This window comes from Myxocyprinus asiaticus, chromosome 21, assembly GCF_019703515.2.
Source record: "Myxocyprinus asiaticus isolate MX2 ecotype Aquarium Trade chromosome 21, UBuf_Myxa_2, whole genome shotgun sequence".
Classification (NCBI taxonomy): domain Eukaryota; kingdom Metazoa; phylum Chordata; class Actinopteri; order Cypriniformes; family Catostomidae; genus Myxocyprinus; species Myxocyprinus asiaticus.
In genome coordinates, this window is record NC_059364.1 from 30,057,073 (window position 1) to 30,075,176 (window position 18,104).

General features: G+C 39.3%; 1 protein-coding gene across 2 annotated transcripts in view; it reads left to right on the top strand.

Annotated features, from left to right (window-relative positions):
- The first annotated feature begins 3,457 nt into the window (after nucleotides 1–3,457).
- The window catches only part of LOC127412442 (E3 ubiquitin-protein ligase TRIM8-like), a 28,338-nt gene continuing 13,691 nt past the window's right edge, over nucleotides 3,458–18,104 (top strand). Inside the window, exons 1-2 of one of the 2 annotated variants that reach the window (XM_051648794.1) lie at nucleotides 3,458–5,140; nucleotides 5,261–5,916. In XM_051648794.1, the coding sequence (XP_051504754.1) occupies nucleotides 5,323–5,916 (594 nt within the window). In that variant the 5' untranslated portion in view covers nucleotides 3,458–5,140; nucleotides 5,261–5,322. Of the gene's footprint in view, nucleotides 5,917–18,104 lie in introns of both variants that reach the window. The other variant, XM_051648793.1, reaches the window with a different exon arrangement.

Below are 18,104 nucleotides of genomic sequence, written 5' to 3' on the forward strand. Positions count from 1 at the left end.
TTCCTTTTCCCTTTCTTTGCAAATAATTTGTTCATTTCACATTAAATTATATATTGCTCCCAAAAAGCAATTAAAGCCAGTACCCTTTGAGTACATAAATGCCAACATTAAATGTGCCTGACTGATTGGTTTGGCCCACTTTTGAGTTTCTCCAGCTCTGAATTCTCTTTAACAGGTAAAGGAAATATGTAATCATGGTTTTTGTGTCAAAAAGCCATAATTTTAGCTGTTTGCTTTTAAGACTTATATGTTCACATCTTTGTATGTCACGTGAGTAATAGCTTGCACTCACACACATGCTGCTGATTTGCTGTTGGGTTTGATACAGGTTGTGCTGCCCCATCCTTCAGTTTGCCTCTTTGCAAAGGTGAAATAATACAGCCTCTTTTCAAAAATAAATTTAGCCACTCTTCCCTACCATTTCCTTTGAACTATCTCACATTTTACTCATCACTTGAACTAGAATATCAATCCTATTTCTTCATCTTTATTAGATCACCATGACTGGGTATATTTGACACAATACTTGTTGACCCCTCTCCAAACATAGCGCTTATGGTTGTGACCATAAAGCTGTATTTTGGTTTCGTCTCTCCAAATGACAGTGTGCCAGAAGCTGCGAGGCGTGTCAAGGTGTTGTCGGGCATATTGCAACCAGGCTTTTTTGTGGTATTGGCTTCTTTCTGGCAACTCGACCATGCAGCTAATTTTTGTTCAAGTATCATCGTATTGTGCTCCTTGAAACAACCACACCGCCTTTATCCAGAGCAGCCTGTATTTCTCCTGAGATTACCTGTGGATTTTTCTTTGTATCCTGAACAATTCTTCTGGCAGTTGTGGCTGAAATCTTTCTTGGTCTACCTGATCTTGGCTTGGTATCAAGAGATCCCCGAATTTTCCACTTCTTAATAAGTGATTGAACAGTACTGACTGGCGTTTTCAAGGCTTTGGATATCTTTTTATATCCTTTTCCATCTTTATAAAGATCCATTACCTTGTTACGCAGGTCTTTTGACAGTTCTTTTCTGCTCCCCATGGCTCAGTATATAGCCTGCTCAGTGGATCCACGTGAGAGCTAACAAACTCATTGACTATTTATACACAGACACTAATTGCAATTTTAAAAGCCACAAGTGTAAGAAATAAACCTTTAATTGCCATTTAAACCTGTGTGTGTCACCTTGTGTGTCTGTAACAAGGCCAAACATTCAAGGGTATGTAAACTTTTGATCAGGGCCATTTGGGTGATTTCTGTTATCATTATGATTTAAAAAGGAGCCAAACAACTATGTGATGATACATGGCTTCATATGATCACTATCCTTAAATAAAAGACAGTTTTTTTGCATGATCAGTCATATTTTCAAAATCAATGCCAAAATTTCACAATTTCTGCCAGGGTATGCCAACTTTTGAGCACAACTGTATATAAAATAATAATTACACATATTTAAAACTATAAATCCCTCTCCACTGCCCCTCCCCAAGAGCCTTCAAAAAAGGTAAAATAGCTGCCCCACTTCCTATTAAATACCCCCAGGTTGCCTAGCCTTCTATCTGACATTTCTTGAAATGCCACCACCCTGCCCATCTCAGTGTACCACTCCTGAAACGAAGGCGCTCCAGCCGACCTACATCCCCTAAGAATGGTCTGTCTGCCGATCATAACACTGGCTAGAACCCAATTTCTTATGTATTTATCCCCTATAGTAATGACCACCCCATCACCTAAAATACAGAGTCTGGGGAAAAATGAAATTTGAGTGCCCAATATGTCACATAAAAAACTCTTAAGCCTCAACCAAAATTCTTTGATCTTAACACACCACCAAAAAACATGGGTTGTGTCTCCATCTTTTGATTGGCATCGCCAGCAGGTGGGCGTGTCTTTAAGACCAAACCTATACAATCTAGAGGGGGTTCAATAGAATCAATGTAAAATCTTAAATTGCATAAGGTGCACCCTTGCATCTCTAGATGCAGACTTGATGTTTTTTAGAATCCTAGCCCACACTCCCTCCTCCAATACCAAGTTTAAATCTTTCTCCCATAATCTCTTGACAGAATTTAAAGCTCCATCCCCCAGACTCTGAATTAGTAGGGAGTAATACACTGATGCCTCATGACCTTTTCCAAAAGCAGTAATCACCACTCCCAGAGTATCTGCCGCTTTAGGGTGGTGTATGCTACTCCCAAAAATAGTACAGAGCAGGTGGCGCAGTTGTAAATACTTAAAGAATTGAGACCTGGAAATCGCAAAATGTTGAACCATATTTTCAAAGGATCTCAACACTCCACTCTCATATAGGTCACTGAGCGTATTATACTTTATTCTGATTGGCCAATCGTGGCATACTGCAGTCAAATATTTTTGTATAACAACTGCTGAATTTGACAGGTGCATCCCAAATCACATACTTCTGCATTATTCTACACCATTTTGTAGTGTTAGCGCGAGTAGTGTTTATACTAAAAATGCAGCAAAAAGTTGTGTATTACAGGTACCCAGATGATGTACTTCTTCACTAAAAAAAAAAAGAATGTGGAAGGTTGAACACTTCATGCACTTAGCACGCATGGCTTGGAACTAGCAAAAATTCTGTGTAGACAGCACCTTACAAATGCAAGTTGAATGCGTCACCAACACCCAAGACTGTGTGAATATATATACATTAGTTGAAAAGTGTTGAACCGAGTTTGGCTAACACCTTAAAGCAAGAGGCAACGCATCGCATATGTTTGAAATGTCGGCCGAAAACAGTGTACTTAAAAAAAAAATCTAGTGTACCTTTTGGGACACTAATGGACTTTTAAACTTCATACACTACATGGCTGAGTGTATAGTGTTTATTTTAAGTGCACAGTGTATAGTGCATCATTTGGGACATGGCTTATAAATGACCGTTGTCCCAGATAACCGATTTCCTACATAGCTGTGCCAGTTTCATGTCTCTTATATCATTCAGCAGTCTAATTGACATAATAATTAGTTTTTTTATTTAGTATATCAGTTTAACTAATTAAATGTATATTCCAATACCTCAACAGTACTCAGGTAAACCCTATTAGTTAAAATAATTACATTTTTATAACAGAATTTCGACACAGACAGGAGGTCACATGGCCGGATCTGGGGGAGTAGACTTCCCCTGTCCCCACTGAAACTTCTGACGCCTCCCAGACCAAGCGGAAACACGATCAAGGGGAACTAACCCAAGCGAAATTATAAAGAAGGTGCAACCCCTGGTCCCACAAAGAGATGAACATCTACCCACCCTAAGATTAAAATGCCGCCCCAAAGATCACATCTTAGTACCGCTCCTGGGTCACAGTCTGTACAACACAACCACATGAAGAGGCACTAGAGGTGTTCTCCTTTAAAGCAGCCCCGCCTCCATCAGTGAGCTCCTCCCACATTCGTGGATCAAGTCTATGAAGATCACGTGACTTGGGACGGTGGAGGGTTATATGTGAACTGTATCCTGAGTTGCAATCGTGTGCCTGCATTCCTCTCAACTAGGATTTGCTTGAAAGGAGAGAAAAAAGGATCATAAATAATAACACGCAGATTGGAATACAGCGCGGAAGCAGCGGTTTTCAATAAGGACTGATATTTTAAAGGACGTGGTATCGGTTGGTCGCTGAATTGATTGGATATTTTTCTTCACGGGAACCATCTGTAAAAAACGGCATACAAATGAGATGAAAAGTAAACAGATACGTCGCTTATAATTCGCATTAAACAGGAAAACAAGATGGCTGATGAGCGATAACAAGATCTAAACGATATCGTCTCCTTTAAGAGCAAGAAAGGCACCTGGCTTTAAAACATGAATATTTTAGGCGAGTTAGCTTCATCAAAATAAAATGCATGACATTAGGTACTAAAAATGAACGCAACCCATCTCTGCTAAGTGCGGCCAGGTAAACATCAGGCGAAACATGGAGAAGGAGAGCATTTTGGATCATTCTTTAATGTTTAACCAACACAGATAGCGAGAAAATAGCTTTTAAGTATGATGAAAAAACATTTGGTCTTTGTGTTATAATGCTTCAAGAGCGCATGCATTGTATGTTTATTCATAGTCGTGTCACGCCAATAGGTAAATTGTGCTTCTTTACTGGTGTAAGGAAAATAAATTCTTCTGATACAGTGTTATAAGAGCAACACAGAACAGCGGCTCAGGTCTACTTTAATATTGCACCGTACCGTGTGTAATATTTAATTCCAGCAGGTCAAATGTCATGTGCCCTGGGCACAGATCAAATACGTGATCGGCTTCTTTAGTAAATGACTATAGCTGCTTTGCCTCACTGCTTGAGAAAGGACATTTCCCTTGCTTGAAGAACTTTCAAGTGTGAATCGCAGCGTCACCCTCCCTTTTTCCTGTTTAAAACTTGGTAAATGACGACAACATGCTTCGGTTGATATGCATGTTCATTTGGACTGAACTGCTCTTATCTTAATTACGTGTAATGTCATGATGGTTTTTAGCTGTTAGAAGACTATGCAGTAGCCTTTAACCTGTTGTTAAATTACCTTACAGGGAGACATCTGTCATTAAAATATATTTAACGTGTGATCCAAACGTTAACGTTATTTTTCATATTAGGACCTTTATAAAATAGTGAAGTCATTCACGTTAAACGACTTCTTTAACGACTCTCATTAAATTATCAATGGTGTTATCAGTAGCTGGTGCTTTAGGGGCAGTTCAGACTGAATGCCTTGTTCCGTTTAAAAACAACAACTAGAATTAAACGAATATAAGAGGACACCGGTGTCTCGAGACGCGTTTTTAAAAGCTGACGTTCTTTTGAACTTGATTCGGCGTCGAAAATCCGCGACACGACGGCCAAAGACGTCCGTCTAGCGCATGTTTACATAGAAAAACCATTGAAAAACTGAACAAAAACTTGATCGATGAAAACGGTCCATTAGATTATTTTTTTTTTTTTTACTTGATAAACACGTTTCGTCAACAGTAGGACCGAGTTAACGGGTTCTCTCCTTATAAAACATACCAGAACTGCAGTAACACATACGCAGTTGTATTGCGAAGCTAGATTCCCCTTTTCTCACGCAGGGCTGCGGTATTTGATAGCTGTCAACTTTGCCAGGAGTAGAGGCGATCCCTTGGTATGTTTGGGGCTCATTAACAGCTGTTTTTGGGACTTCTATGATTGTATTGTCCTTGACAACTGATCTAACACTTGGATATATATGAAGGAGTCACAAGAATGATTGAAATGTCATTAGGTCTGTGCTAGAACTTGACGTTTGCCTTCCACGAGCTCCAAAGCTGATCAACTCTAAACGGGATGTCAGATCAACTGGTTGAGATGGCGGAGAACTGGCGAAACTGTTTTGAGGAGGAACTCATTTGTCCTATATGTTTGCATGTATTCGTGGAGCCCGTGCAGCTGCCATGCAAACACAACTTCTGCCGAGAATGCATCAGTGAGGCCTGGGCGAAGGAAGCGGCCAATGTGCGCTGTCCAGAGTGCAACCACGCATACAACCAGAAACCAAATCTCGAGAAAAACATCAAGCTGAACAACATCGTAGAGAAGTTTAACGCGCTGAACGTCGAGAAAGCTCCAGCCATACTGCATTGCATTCTGTGTAGGCGAGGACCTCCTCTTCAAGCACAGAAAGTGTGTCTTCGGTGTAATGCACCCTGTTGCCAGTCTCATGTTCAGACACATCTTCAGCAAGCCTGTCCGGCTGCTGGTCATTTATTAGTGGCATCTGAGGAGGTCAGGGCGTGGAGCTGTCCACACCATGATGAATACAGACTATATCATTGTGATGTGGAACAGGTAGCTGTCTGCCAATATTGTTACTTCTCCAGATGTGCACCCAACCATGGCCATGCAGTTTGTGATGTGGAAGTACGACGCAATGAGATCAGGGTGAGTGCTTTGGTCCAAATCATGTAACTAGACTCTGCCAACATCATGGACTGAGCCCATGGTCCATTTTATACATCACCGACTGATATATCGGTGCTGATAGCTGCATTTTGGAATTATCGGTTATCGTCAAAAATCTATGCCAATGGTTGTGACAGTTATTTATTTATTATTTATATTTCTGTATTCCGTGTTCCTCTGTGGCCAGTGTTGGAGAATTTTACAGTTACAATGACTTCGTTCATTAGCCACTAGAGGTGAAATAAAAACAATCATTGTTAATATTCATCCACATTTTATCCCATAATTGACTTTGCCATGAATATCTTAAACTTCTAAATCATTATTCTCCACATAACATCTCAATTCACAACACATCACAACATCCCAAGAAGATTAACTATTACAAAAAGTACAATACTTAACACTGCGGTTAGCCTTTACATACTCCAAAGCCACAAGCCTCTTTCTCTCAAACCTTACCTACAGTAGTTAGCTAAAAGAATGAAATTCACCCATCAACTGGAAGCTCCAACTATCCTGTCAATGATCCTATGAATTTAAAGTCCAAATTCATTAACAAGGTAAATTGCTTTCAGTGTTTATTCATTTATTTGTTCATTTAGATTTCTTCAGTTAAAATGGCTGCTGTGTGCACAAAATAAATTCAGAAAATAAGATCCAGGGCAATAGACAGAAAAAAAACATTTTGCGCTATAGCCCCATAGCCATGGCCTAGTCTCGCACCTACTTCAATTTTTTTTGTTAACACCTCACAATAGAGTGTCTATGTAATACATATGAAAAAAAGAATTACATTAGTAATAGTAATAGCAAAGTAATCACAAGCAACGCCCCCAAATAAATGTTATTTTATTTATTTATTTTTATTGAAAAAAATGACAACGATAACCATGGTTTCTGCCACATAACCATTGTTACACCCTGGTGAAATCAAAAACAGTTAAAATCTGCCTAAGATCTTTGGCTGGTTTAAGCTGGTTTAACAGACTGATCTCAGTGACACTGGAAACAGAAAAGAGTTTTCTTTACCTAATATCGGTCTTTGCTTACCGAAATTGAAGCAGTGCCCCCAATGGCCAAAGTGGTAAGTGTCGTTGGGCATATGGGCATGTGTGAGCTCCATTTTTCAGGTGAAATGTCCTTGGAGGGGTGCCAAAAGCACTTTGAGAAGCGAGTTGTTTTCAGCTTTACAGGATGTAATACAGTGAAGAGGAATGTATATTTTATTATTTTATATTTTACACATTTAAAACTCATTCAAATGACAAAACATTTAGAAAGTAAGGTTAAAAGTTAAATCTGTGGATAAGAAGGGTGTTTTGTGGTTTTAGAGGGGGTCCTTGACAGAGGGCTTGATTTGAAATGTGCACAGTGTGAAAAACTCCACCTACACATATTTTCTTCTTTCCCCTGAGATTGCCAAACAGTAGAAGGGAATGATCAGCTAATCTATAAAACATGCTTTGCAGAAAGCACTTCACCAAGGAGTTCTTATGCTGTTTACTTTATAGATTAGTTCGTTAACATCATGAAAAGAACATATGAATATGCACCATATGCAAAGACACACACATACAAACACATATATACATCTTAAGTACATTAAAGTTAAGGTTTAAGAGTTATTTTCAAATACAATGATGAATGGGCCTGAATGTTTAAAAACACCTTTTTCACTTTATAAGAGAGGACATTCAGCCATTCTGTTTTCTGAAATTGTGTTTTGATCCCCAAAGGTACTTATTAAATCTTTTTAGAACTTTACTTTTACCTATCAATTAAACTGTGATAGATATGTTAATAAGAAAATTAGCTGGGACATTCTGCAGTGTAGAATTGAAAATACATGCTGTTCCTTCAGCTGCCTCCCAAAGAATAATGAGCAGTTGTGAGGTGAGCTGCTGCTGGACTTGGCAGGGACAATTTCTGGATGCGTGGAGGAATGCTTTTTAGATGGCCAACGTGTCGTGGCTCCTAAGGCAGCCAAGTGTCTGTTAAAGGAGGGTGGATAAAGGGAGGGGGAGGGAGGGAATGGATGCAGGGCATGCTCTACCCACAGCTGCTGTTGAAAGACACACACATCCCTCTGTTCTTTCTTTTGCAGTTGCATAAATTTAGAGAGTGTGACTCAAGTTGTCCCACAGTAAAACTGCCTTGTCCCTCTTTCCTCCCTGGCTGCTTGTTCAGGAATAGGACGTGGGTCCCAGGCAGACACAGGAAGGGCGTGACCTCGGTTCCCTCTGTCCTCTATAATCCGCCTTCTTTTAGCAGGAATGTCATCATAAGAGATCCTATGGAGGATTACCCTTTGATCTATTTTTCTCACTTACACCTTTTTTATGATGGCTATGACAGGAAGTGAGTCTGGAGGAGTGACTCAAATGTGATTCATTTGAAACATGACCATGCTAAAGACAGGTGTAAACGGCGTCTAAAACGTTTGAGATTTGTCCACTTCAGGTGGTTGAAAATGCTATGTGACCACATTGGGCTCTCTGTGTAAATTTCCATCAGTTTGAAAGCATTTAAACAGCGAAGCACCGCCTACTCAACTAAACTTTGCAGGTTATGTGCGGCTTTAAAAGGAAATAACCATCCAGTTGGACTATTTGAAAAAGTGAATACATGCACAAGAACTTAACAAAACTTCTTTAGTGTGCCTGATATCAACATGCAATGACACAGATGAGAAACACGTACATCTGAAGTTCAGTTAATACAGGTGCTCCACTAAAATAATAGGGAACTCTATACTTCATGTTTGCGCTTCGATTAATTTCAGAGAAACGGTGCACCAGGTTTTAAGTTTTTCTTTTTCTTCTTTTACACTTTTGTGCTTTATTATCATGCAGTAACACACTGACATAGTGATTGATGTACACTGTAAACTGTAATAAGTTGAGTTTACTTAGAAAACTTGTAGAAACGGGGCCTGGGTAGCTCAGGGAGTACAGACGCTGACTACCACACCTGGAGTCACAAATTCTAATCCAGGGTGTGCTGAGTGACTCCAGCCAAGTCTCCTAAGCAACCAGATTGGCCCGGTTGCTAGGGAGGGTAGAGTTACATGGGTTAACCTCGTGGTTGCTATAATGTGGTTCTCGCTCTCGGTGGGACGCGTGGTGAGTTGTGCATGGATGCCGCGGAGAATAGCGTGAAGTCTCCACATGCACTAGGTCTCAACAAGCCATGTGATAAGATGCGCGGATTGACGGTCTCAGATGTGGAGGCAACTGAGTTTCGTCCTCTGCCACCCGGATTGAGGCGAGACACTATGCCACCACGAGGACTTAGAGCGCATTGGGAATTGGGCATTCCAAATTGGGGAGGAAAAAAAAAGAAAAAAAAAAAGAAACCTGTAGAAACTGATTGCCTCAAAATTAGCAAGCAAATTAGTTAATCCTTTTTGAGTTGATAAAGCTTACTACATCTTTGTATAGTTAACTTGTGTATTTGTATAGATAACCAGAAAACTTAATACGTCGATCGATCACTGCTATGGAGACTAAATTCACTGAAATGGTTACAAGAGTGGTGGATGTCGAGAAACGGATCGATTATCTGGAGTCATCGGAGAGGGAATTAGCTGCTAATCCGCTAGCGACCAAGGCGGACTTGGAGCGCATCTAGGAAAATTTGGAAGATATGGAGAATTGTAACCGGTGGAATAACGTCTGAATTGTTGGAATTCCTGAGGGAACGGAGGGTCAGAATATGTGGAATTCCTGGACGGGCTTTTTCTAAGTCCGCTCGACGTAACAGGCCATAAGCTGGAAATCGAGCGAGCTCACAGAGTTCCGACTTGGCGATCTGCTGAGGGAGACAGGCCCCGATCAATTCTGGCAAAATTTCTGAGATCATCCGATAAAGATCTCGTGTTACGTGAGGCGAGGAATAAAGGAAGGCTTTCTTGGTAGAACCACAACATTTCCTTGTTCCCAGACTTTGCGAATTTGATGAGAGAAATGTGATCAATTCAAGGAATGCAAGAAACTCTTACATCAACGGAAGGTCGCTTTTGTACTGATGTTCCCGGCCAAATTGAGAATAGATGCTAAGGATGGCCGTAAAACATTCACATGCCCACAGCAAGCATTGTCATTCATAAAGTCAATGGAGTAATTCATCTTGTTGTACTCACGTTGCAGCCGAGTTGCATGTTCTGTGTGTTTATTCCACCTATTGGCTGGAGTTTGTTTTATAGATTATCTTCTGTTGTGTAATTCTGTCTCACAAAATTTGTATAGAAACACACGACTTGAGCAATCTGACGGCAAAGTTGTCGTGGGGCTCTCGTAGGCGCACATGGACTGTGAGAGTTTAGAGGGATGGACGCTGTCGTGTGCGGGGTTAATGCGCACATTTTTCTTTTTTCTGTTTGTTTGATTGTGGGGGAAGTTCGGGGTTTGATTGTTGCTCTAATGTTGGAAAGTGGTCTTTATAATCTTGTTTTTGACACGCAATCTATTTTTTCTAATATGTCAAAATGTCAGATGTTAATATCAGTGGATTGTCTCTCTCCATGTGGAATGTGAATGGTTTGGAGCACCCCATAAAAAGAAGGAAGGTTATTTCTTTTCTTAAATGTAAGAAATATGATATAGTGTTTCTTCAAGAAACGCATCTTTCCCTGCAGGAAGCTGAAAAATTTGGGAAGATATGGGGTGGACATGTTTTCTTTAATGCTGGCTCAATTAAGAGCAGGGGAGTCTTTACACTGATAAGTAAGCATCTACAGTGTCTCAAACAGATTAAGGATAAATTAGGAAGAGTCATTATTGTTTTATCAGAAATTCAGTGGCAAAGGTTGATTTTGGCTAATATTTACGCACCTAACGCTGATGATCAGGGCTTTTTTTATAGATCTTGAAGGGATGTTGCAAGCCGCTGGCACCCCTCATGATATAATATTGGGAGGAGCCTTTAATCTTTTGATGGACTCAATCCTTGATCACAGTGTGTAAGCCCACTAGAGCAACATTGACGCTGCACAGGATGTGTAAAAAGCTTGGTCTTATAGATATTTGGAGACTTCTGATCCCATCTGGTAGGGACTATACATTCTTTTCATCAGTCCATAAGATTTATTCTAGAATAGATTTTTTTTTATATCTAAGTCCCTCATTTCATCTGTTGATTGCTCAGTTGGAAACATCTTAATCTCAGATCACGCCCTGGTGAGTTTAGAGATGTTGCCACATATGGAGAAAAATAAATAATATGCTTTAATGTATTCCTTTTGCAAAATCTTGAATTCCAACAAATGATAAAGGCTGAAATCAATGTTTATTTGGAGACCAACTGGTCCTTAGTATCCTCTGTGGGCGTGGCTTGGGATGCACTTAAGGCAACTAAAGAGGTTGGATCATACAGTATGCCTCATTCACCAAAAAATCCAAAGCATGAGAACTCGTGGAGTTAGAAGGGAATATTAAAAGTGCTGAGGCAAAGCTGAAGTGTCGAATGTCATATGATGGCCACAGAGAATTGAGCTGATTGAAATACAGATATAATAACTTGGAAGAGCTTGGCGAGGTAATTAAGGCCTTGCCTATAGGCATGGCTCCGATGGCTTTGCCGCTGAATTATTTAGATCTTATGCTACAGAACTGGCTCCACTTTTGTTAGAAGTTTATACGGAATCATTAAAGAATGGAAAGATCCGCCAACCATGACACAAGCCCGAATCAGTATGATTCTTAAAGACAAAGATCCAAGCAAGTGTAAGGGTTAGCGTCCAGTTCCTTTGATCCAGCTAGACATTAAAATATTGTAAATTTCTGGCTAACCGATTAAGTTATGACATCTCTTATACATATAGATCAGGTGGGGTTTATTCCGTGCCGCGGCTCTTCTGATAACATTAGACATTTCATCAATATCATGTGATCAGTGGCGAATGATCAGACTCCAGTCGCTGCCATCTCACTTGATGCCGAAAAGGCATTTGATATGGGAGAATGGGATTATCTTTTAAGATTTTGGAGATATATGGGTTTGGGAATACTTTTATTGGATGGATTAAGTTACTTTATAGACACCTGGTAGCGGCGGTACAAACAAATGGATTCATTTCAGATTATTTTACTCGTGATAGGGGCACCCGGCAGGGTGGCCCTCTATCCCAATTATTGTTCTGTCTTGCCCTGTAACCATTAGCAGCTACGATAAGAAAGGAAGATGATTTTCCAGGGGTGATGGCAGGAGGTATGGCGCATAATCATTTGCTCTACGCAGATGATATTTAATTATTCGTCTCTGACCACACTAGATCTATGCCTTGCCTCCACAGAATTAGTAATTCCTTTTCTAAGTTCTCAGGATGCAGAGTCAGTTGGTCTAAATCCGAAGCTTTGTCTCTGACAGCGTACTGCCCAGTGACGGCTTTTCAGCTGGGCGTCTTCCAGTGGCCCAAACAGGGCATTAAGTATTTGGGCATTTTATTCCTAGCAAATTTGTGTGATTTAGTTAATTTTGACCCCTTAATAAAAAGGTTTTCGAGTGATGTGGGCAGATGGGCTTCATTACATTTATCTATGTTTGGGAAGGTTAATGTTATTAAAATGAATTGTATTCCAAAATTCAACTACCTGCTACAGTCTCTCCCTGTAGATGTCCCCCTTGCTTATTTCAAGCAGTTTGATAGCATAACGAAGTCCTTTATTTGGAATGGTAAGCGTCCCAGATTACATTTCATTAAGTTGCACAGGCCGATTGACAAAGTTGGGCTAGGCCTACCCAAGATTTTGTTTTATTATTATGCGTTCGGTCTCAGACATTTGGCTCATTGGTCACTTCCACCTGAGAGAGCCCCTCCTTGGTTTTGTATTGAAAAGGAAGTTCTTGCCCCTATTTCGCCATTGCAAAGCCTTTCTATTAAACTAACCAGAGAAGTTAAGTTACACCCCGTTATCTCGCATTTGCACTTGGTATGGACAAAAGTGTCCAGAGTGTTTAATTCGTACATTTGTTTAAATGTTGTCTTGAGCATGAACCCAAAATTATGTATTAATAAGTCCCCTTTCTGCTGGTCAGAGTGGATTGTGAGGGAGGTTAATACACTCGGTGACCTATATGAGAGTGGAGTGTTGATCTTTTGAAAATTTGGTTCAACATTTTGGGATTTCCAGATCTCAGTTCTTTAGGTATTTACAGCTGCGCCACCTGCTCTGTACTATTTTTGGGAGTAGCATACACCCCCATAAAGTGGCAGATACTCTAGGAGAGGTGATTACTGCTTTTGGAAAAGGTAATGAGGCATCAGTGTATTACTCCCTACTAATTCAGAGTCTGGGGGATGGAGCTTTAAATTCTGTCAAGAGATTATGGAAGAAAGATTTAAACTTGGTATTGGAGGAGGGAGTGTGGGCTGGGATTCTAAAGAACATCAAGTCTGCATCTAGAGATGCAAGGGTGCACCTTATGCAATTCAAGATTTTACATTGATTCTATTGGACCCCCTCTAGATTGTATAGGCTTGGTCTTAAAGACACACCCACCTGCTGGCAATGCCAGTTGGAGGATGGAGACACAGCCCATGGTTTTTGGTGGTGTGTTGAGTGGTTGAAGGTTCAGAGTTTTGTGTGTGACGTGTTGGACACTCGGGTTTCATTTTGCTCCAGACTCTGTGTTTTGGGCGATAGGACCAGTCATCGATGTGGGGAATAAACACACAAAAAAATTGGGTTCTGACCAGTGTAATGATCACCAGGCAAATTTAAGGGGAAGGAGGTCGTCTGGGGCTTTTCAGGAAGTGTCATTTAGAAGACTGGGTAACTTAGATTTGTTTTTTGGGAAATGGGGCAACTATTTGGAGTTTTTGGAGTGCTCTCAGGGAGGGACATTGGAGAGAGAGATATAGGTATAAATGTGGGTGATATAATTTTTGTTGTTGTTGTTGTTGCTTTTTTTGTGTATATACTCGTGTGACCACAGGAATGTTTGTTGAGGGTCAGGGCAGGGTTGGGGATTGGAAGGGGTAAATGTGGGGTTTATATGTTGATTCTATGTATATATGTTTTGCTTTTCTTTGTTTAGTGTAGAAATCAATAAAAAAAACATTAATTACAAAAAAGAAGGAAAGAAAGTGTCCGTTTTCTGTCCTATTTTGTAATTCAAGATTTGGCTGACAACACAAAATCACCCTTAGAATAAAACCAAAGGTGTTCTTCAATACATCTACAATTCTGTGATACTCAATTCAGTGCATCGATCAGGCCAAATAGCCAGCACAAGGCTTGGAAGATTTTCCAGGTCCACTGCGATGGTACCTTTCAAAATGATTGCAGTACATGTGGAGTCAAGATGCAGTGAGTAAGGAAAGGTGCAAGAGTCCTCAGGAGTCACTGTCAATATGCCAATGGAAATGCGAGACATCTCTTCATTGCCATCACAGTCCTAAAAACAGGAGTGGCATATGACAACAATTAACAGTAAAAAAAATAAAAATAAAAATAAAAAAAAAAGTCACATCACATATCTTAAGAGCCCTTAACAAAGTAGAAGGTGAATGTTTGAATGTATAAACATTCACCTTCTACTTTAAGAAGACCAAACACCTACTAACTCTTGCAATTATCTAATCAGCCAGTTATGAAGCAGCAGTGCAATGCATAAAATAATGCAGATACGGATCAGGAGCTTCAGTTAATGTTCACATCAACCATCAGAATGGGGAAAAATATTTGATCTCAGTGATTTGGACCGTGGCATGATTGTTGGTACCAGACAGGCTGGTTTGAGTATTTCTGTAACTGCTGATCTTCACGCACAACAGTTTCTCAGAATGGTGCCAAAAACAAAAACATCCAGTGAGTAGCAGTTCTGTGGACGGAAACGCCTTGTTGATGAGAGAGGTCAACAGAGAATGGCCAGACTGGTTCGAGCTGACAGAAAGGCTATGGTAACTCCGATAACCTAAACTAAATAATTGTAGTGAGCAGAATAGCATCTCAGAATGCACAACACGTCAAACCTTGAGGTGGATGGGCTACAACAGCAGACCACGTCGGGCACTTTATTAGGACCATAGTGTTTATATCCATTTAAGTTTGTTCTTTTTTTTTACTACTAGTAACATGGGAAACACTTAAAAATTTTAAGTAGAACTAAACTAATACATAATGTGTTAAGAATTGTAAGTAATATATGTTATTATAAGTTAAATATATCTTAGTTATAACTATACATAATTATTAAGAATTGTTTTATTTGTCGACCATAATGTGCGTTGTTCTCTGTGTTTCATTGTGAAATGTTTTTAGAAGAAACACCACTGTCAAAAATGATATTTGATATAATTACAGGACAACTCCGTTAACTTGGCCAGCATCGAAATCTATCAGTGGAGTGGAGTCAACATTTTCCCAGTTTAATAGCATAAGTTGTGTTTAAATGTATAAATATGTTACATATTCACAGGTTTAGCAGCGAAATATTTTTTACTGTGTGTTGATTATGACTCGCTTTGTTTGCAGATCAGCATTTCACTGAAACACCAAAAATGTCCCGCCTCTTTTCTGAAACTGAAAATATGATTGGTTGGAAAATAACCCATCACATCTGAAACAAATGTTCTGATTCAGAATGAGTCAGACTGTCTGTCTGTCTGTCTGTGGTGCCTTCAGATCAGTGCTCCCGAATATCGCTGCTAAGTGTGCTTGAATGGATATTCGCTATATATTTCATAAAGTGAAAAATTTCACAGTTCACTCAATGGTGCTGCTTCCTCAATATTTTGAAAATGTACAGGTCAAAAGCCAGCTTCTTGTTGTGGTGGCCTTTAATGTGTTTCATCTCTCATTTTAGGTGAGCGTATGCAAAATCCTTAGAAAAATAGGTGGGCAAACGACATATCCTTGCATATGTGCTAGACTAAACTACTGTGTTCCAAACAAAGCCAAAGCAGGATCAACTGTCGCATGTCGTAGAGCAACGCACAGACTGGCAGCCTGTCTGGTATGCCGCAAACAAAGACATGCGGAGTGATACAAACTGTGTAGCATCCAAGTGCTGTTATACTAAATATCAGCACTCTTGGAACCCTGCTTGCCTCCGATTATAGGACTGGAATTAACTGTTGTATCCTCTTTAAATATAGAACCAAAGCATTGAAGAATTATGTGTGGGTGCCTGGCTCAGTTCACATTTACAATTTACTGCAGATTGTTCGTGCTTTCAGTCAGACTGGATTCTTTTCAATTTAACTGTCCTCCAGATTTTGCTCTAGAAAGACAAGAAAATTGATTTGCGGTGTCACTGAATAATTTGAGAGGGCATTCTTATCACACCACTGCACACAGGCAAGTCCGGACAGCGTTATGACTCTTTCAGTCGGCACTGAGAAATGTTCAGAATAGTTGGATGACTTCAGATGTTTGGATTCACAGTCTTATTTCTATGGAAGTGATACTATTCATTGTTCCCTAGAATCCTTCGTCATAGCCTGCGCAGAACATGTAGGTTCTGCATAGGATCACATGTAATCATTTCAAACTTGCCAGGAAAGTGTTTTGGAATGAACTGCAAATGCAAACCCGGTGAAACGTGTTGGTGAAATTTAATTATGAGCATAAGGGAGATGCAAAGAAATAAGAGAGCCCACACTGTCACACACAGCCTTATCAGCTAAGCACATTGCTGGCAACATCCTTTGTGATAGCAATTCATCTGGACAAAGCTGCTGCAGAAAAATGCATGGCGTGTTTGTGTGGGAGCAGTTTGTACTGTAACATGGTGCAGTGCCATTTCCCATTGTCATCATGCTCTTGCTAAGATTAACAGATCTGTTTCTTAGATAATCTGTTCAGATTGACTAAATGGTGTAATCAAGAAGAAAATATCTAAAAGTTAGATTCTGGTTCCCACGGACATGAAAACCTGGAAATATCAGGAAATTTTAAAGTTGTGCTTTTCTAGCCCTGAAAAGTCATGCAAATTAAAAAAATCTCAAGTCATTTGACTAGTTTTTCTATGATCGAAAATATTTCATGATTTGATGTCAGATTTGTTGACAAATCATTCTTTTGAATTACTCAAAACGATTGACAAATCTGTCTAAATGATTCATTTGCAAATCAGCCTGAATTAAAATGATTTTTAAAAACATATCCAGTAGTCACAAATCGTTTGGGAATGTCGTGGGTGGAAGCAATTCAAAATCAGCATTTTCATAGATTCATTTAGCTTATGTGCTGTTAAATTTATGGAAAATGCTGAATGTGTGAAAGCACTTATTGTGAAATGGCATAGTTTAGCCAAAAATGAAAATTCTGTCATGATTTATGTCATTATTTACTCCTGTTGTTCCAGATCCATTGGACTTTCTTCCATAGAACACAAAAGATGATGTAATGGAATGACTGCCTTAGTCAGCATTCACTTTCATTGTATGAAAAAAATAAGCAGTTCGAAATTTGATGATTCTGGATAACAACTTCAATACCACTATAAATAATAACATTAACTAATTTGTAAGAATTGTTTTAAGTTCTCCAGTATTTATTAAAGACTATTAAACAGTCAGTAATAAAATAATACTAAACAAACAGCAATGAATATAAATAAATAAAAAATAATAAACAAAAAATACAAAATAAGAAAACAGTGCTTTTTTAACAGCTTTAAAAGTTTTTAATAGCAGTATCAAGTATTCAAGTAAACATTCAGAATGAAATGCTACATACAACTATCACTAGTCTTTACTGTATAATTAATAATATAATACATTAATATGTTTTAAAGTTACCAAAGTTTTACAGCCAAGAGCACTGAGTGGTTTTCTCATTTTCTTGTCATGGTTGTTTGATTAATATTGATGAAACACTAGACAGCAGCAGTTCTAATAGCTTACGCTTACATTTACAATTACAAGTCTGACATTTTGATACAAATCCACTTTGTTCCACTCTTTATGTTTACTTTAGACATAACTCACTGTGTTCACTGTGTTTGTATTTTGGCGAAATTTGAAAATGTTTTCACCGTTCAAGCGCATATACGCATTTCCACGATAGTTCTCGGAGTACACGCGAGTGTCCAGTGCACACATAAAAGCCATCTGTCAGCCAAACAGTGCACAGCTATTACTATCACTAACGAATTGTAAAATTACTTGCACTGTATTATTTTTAAAAGCAGAATAAGAACAGGAACTTTGTAATAAA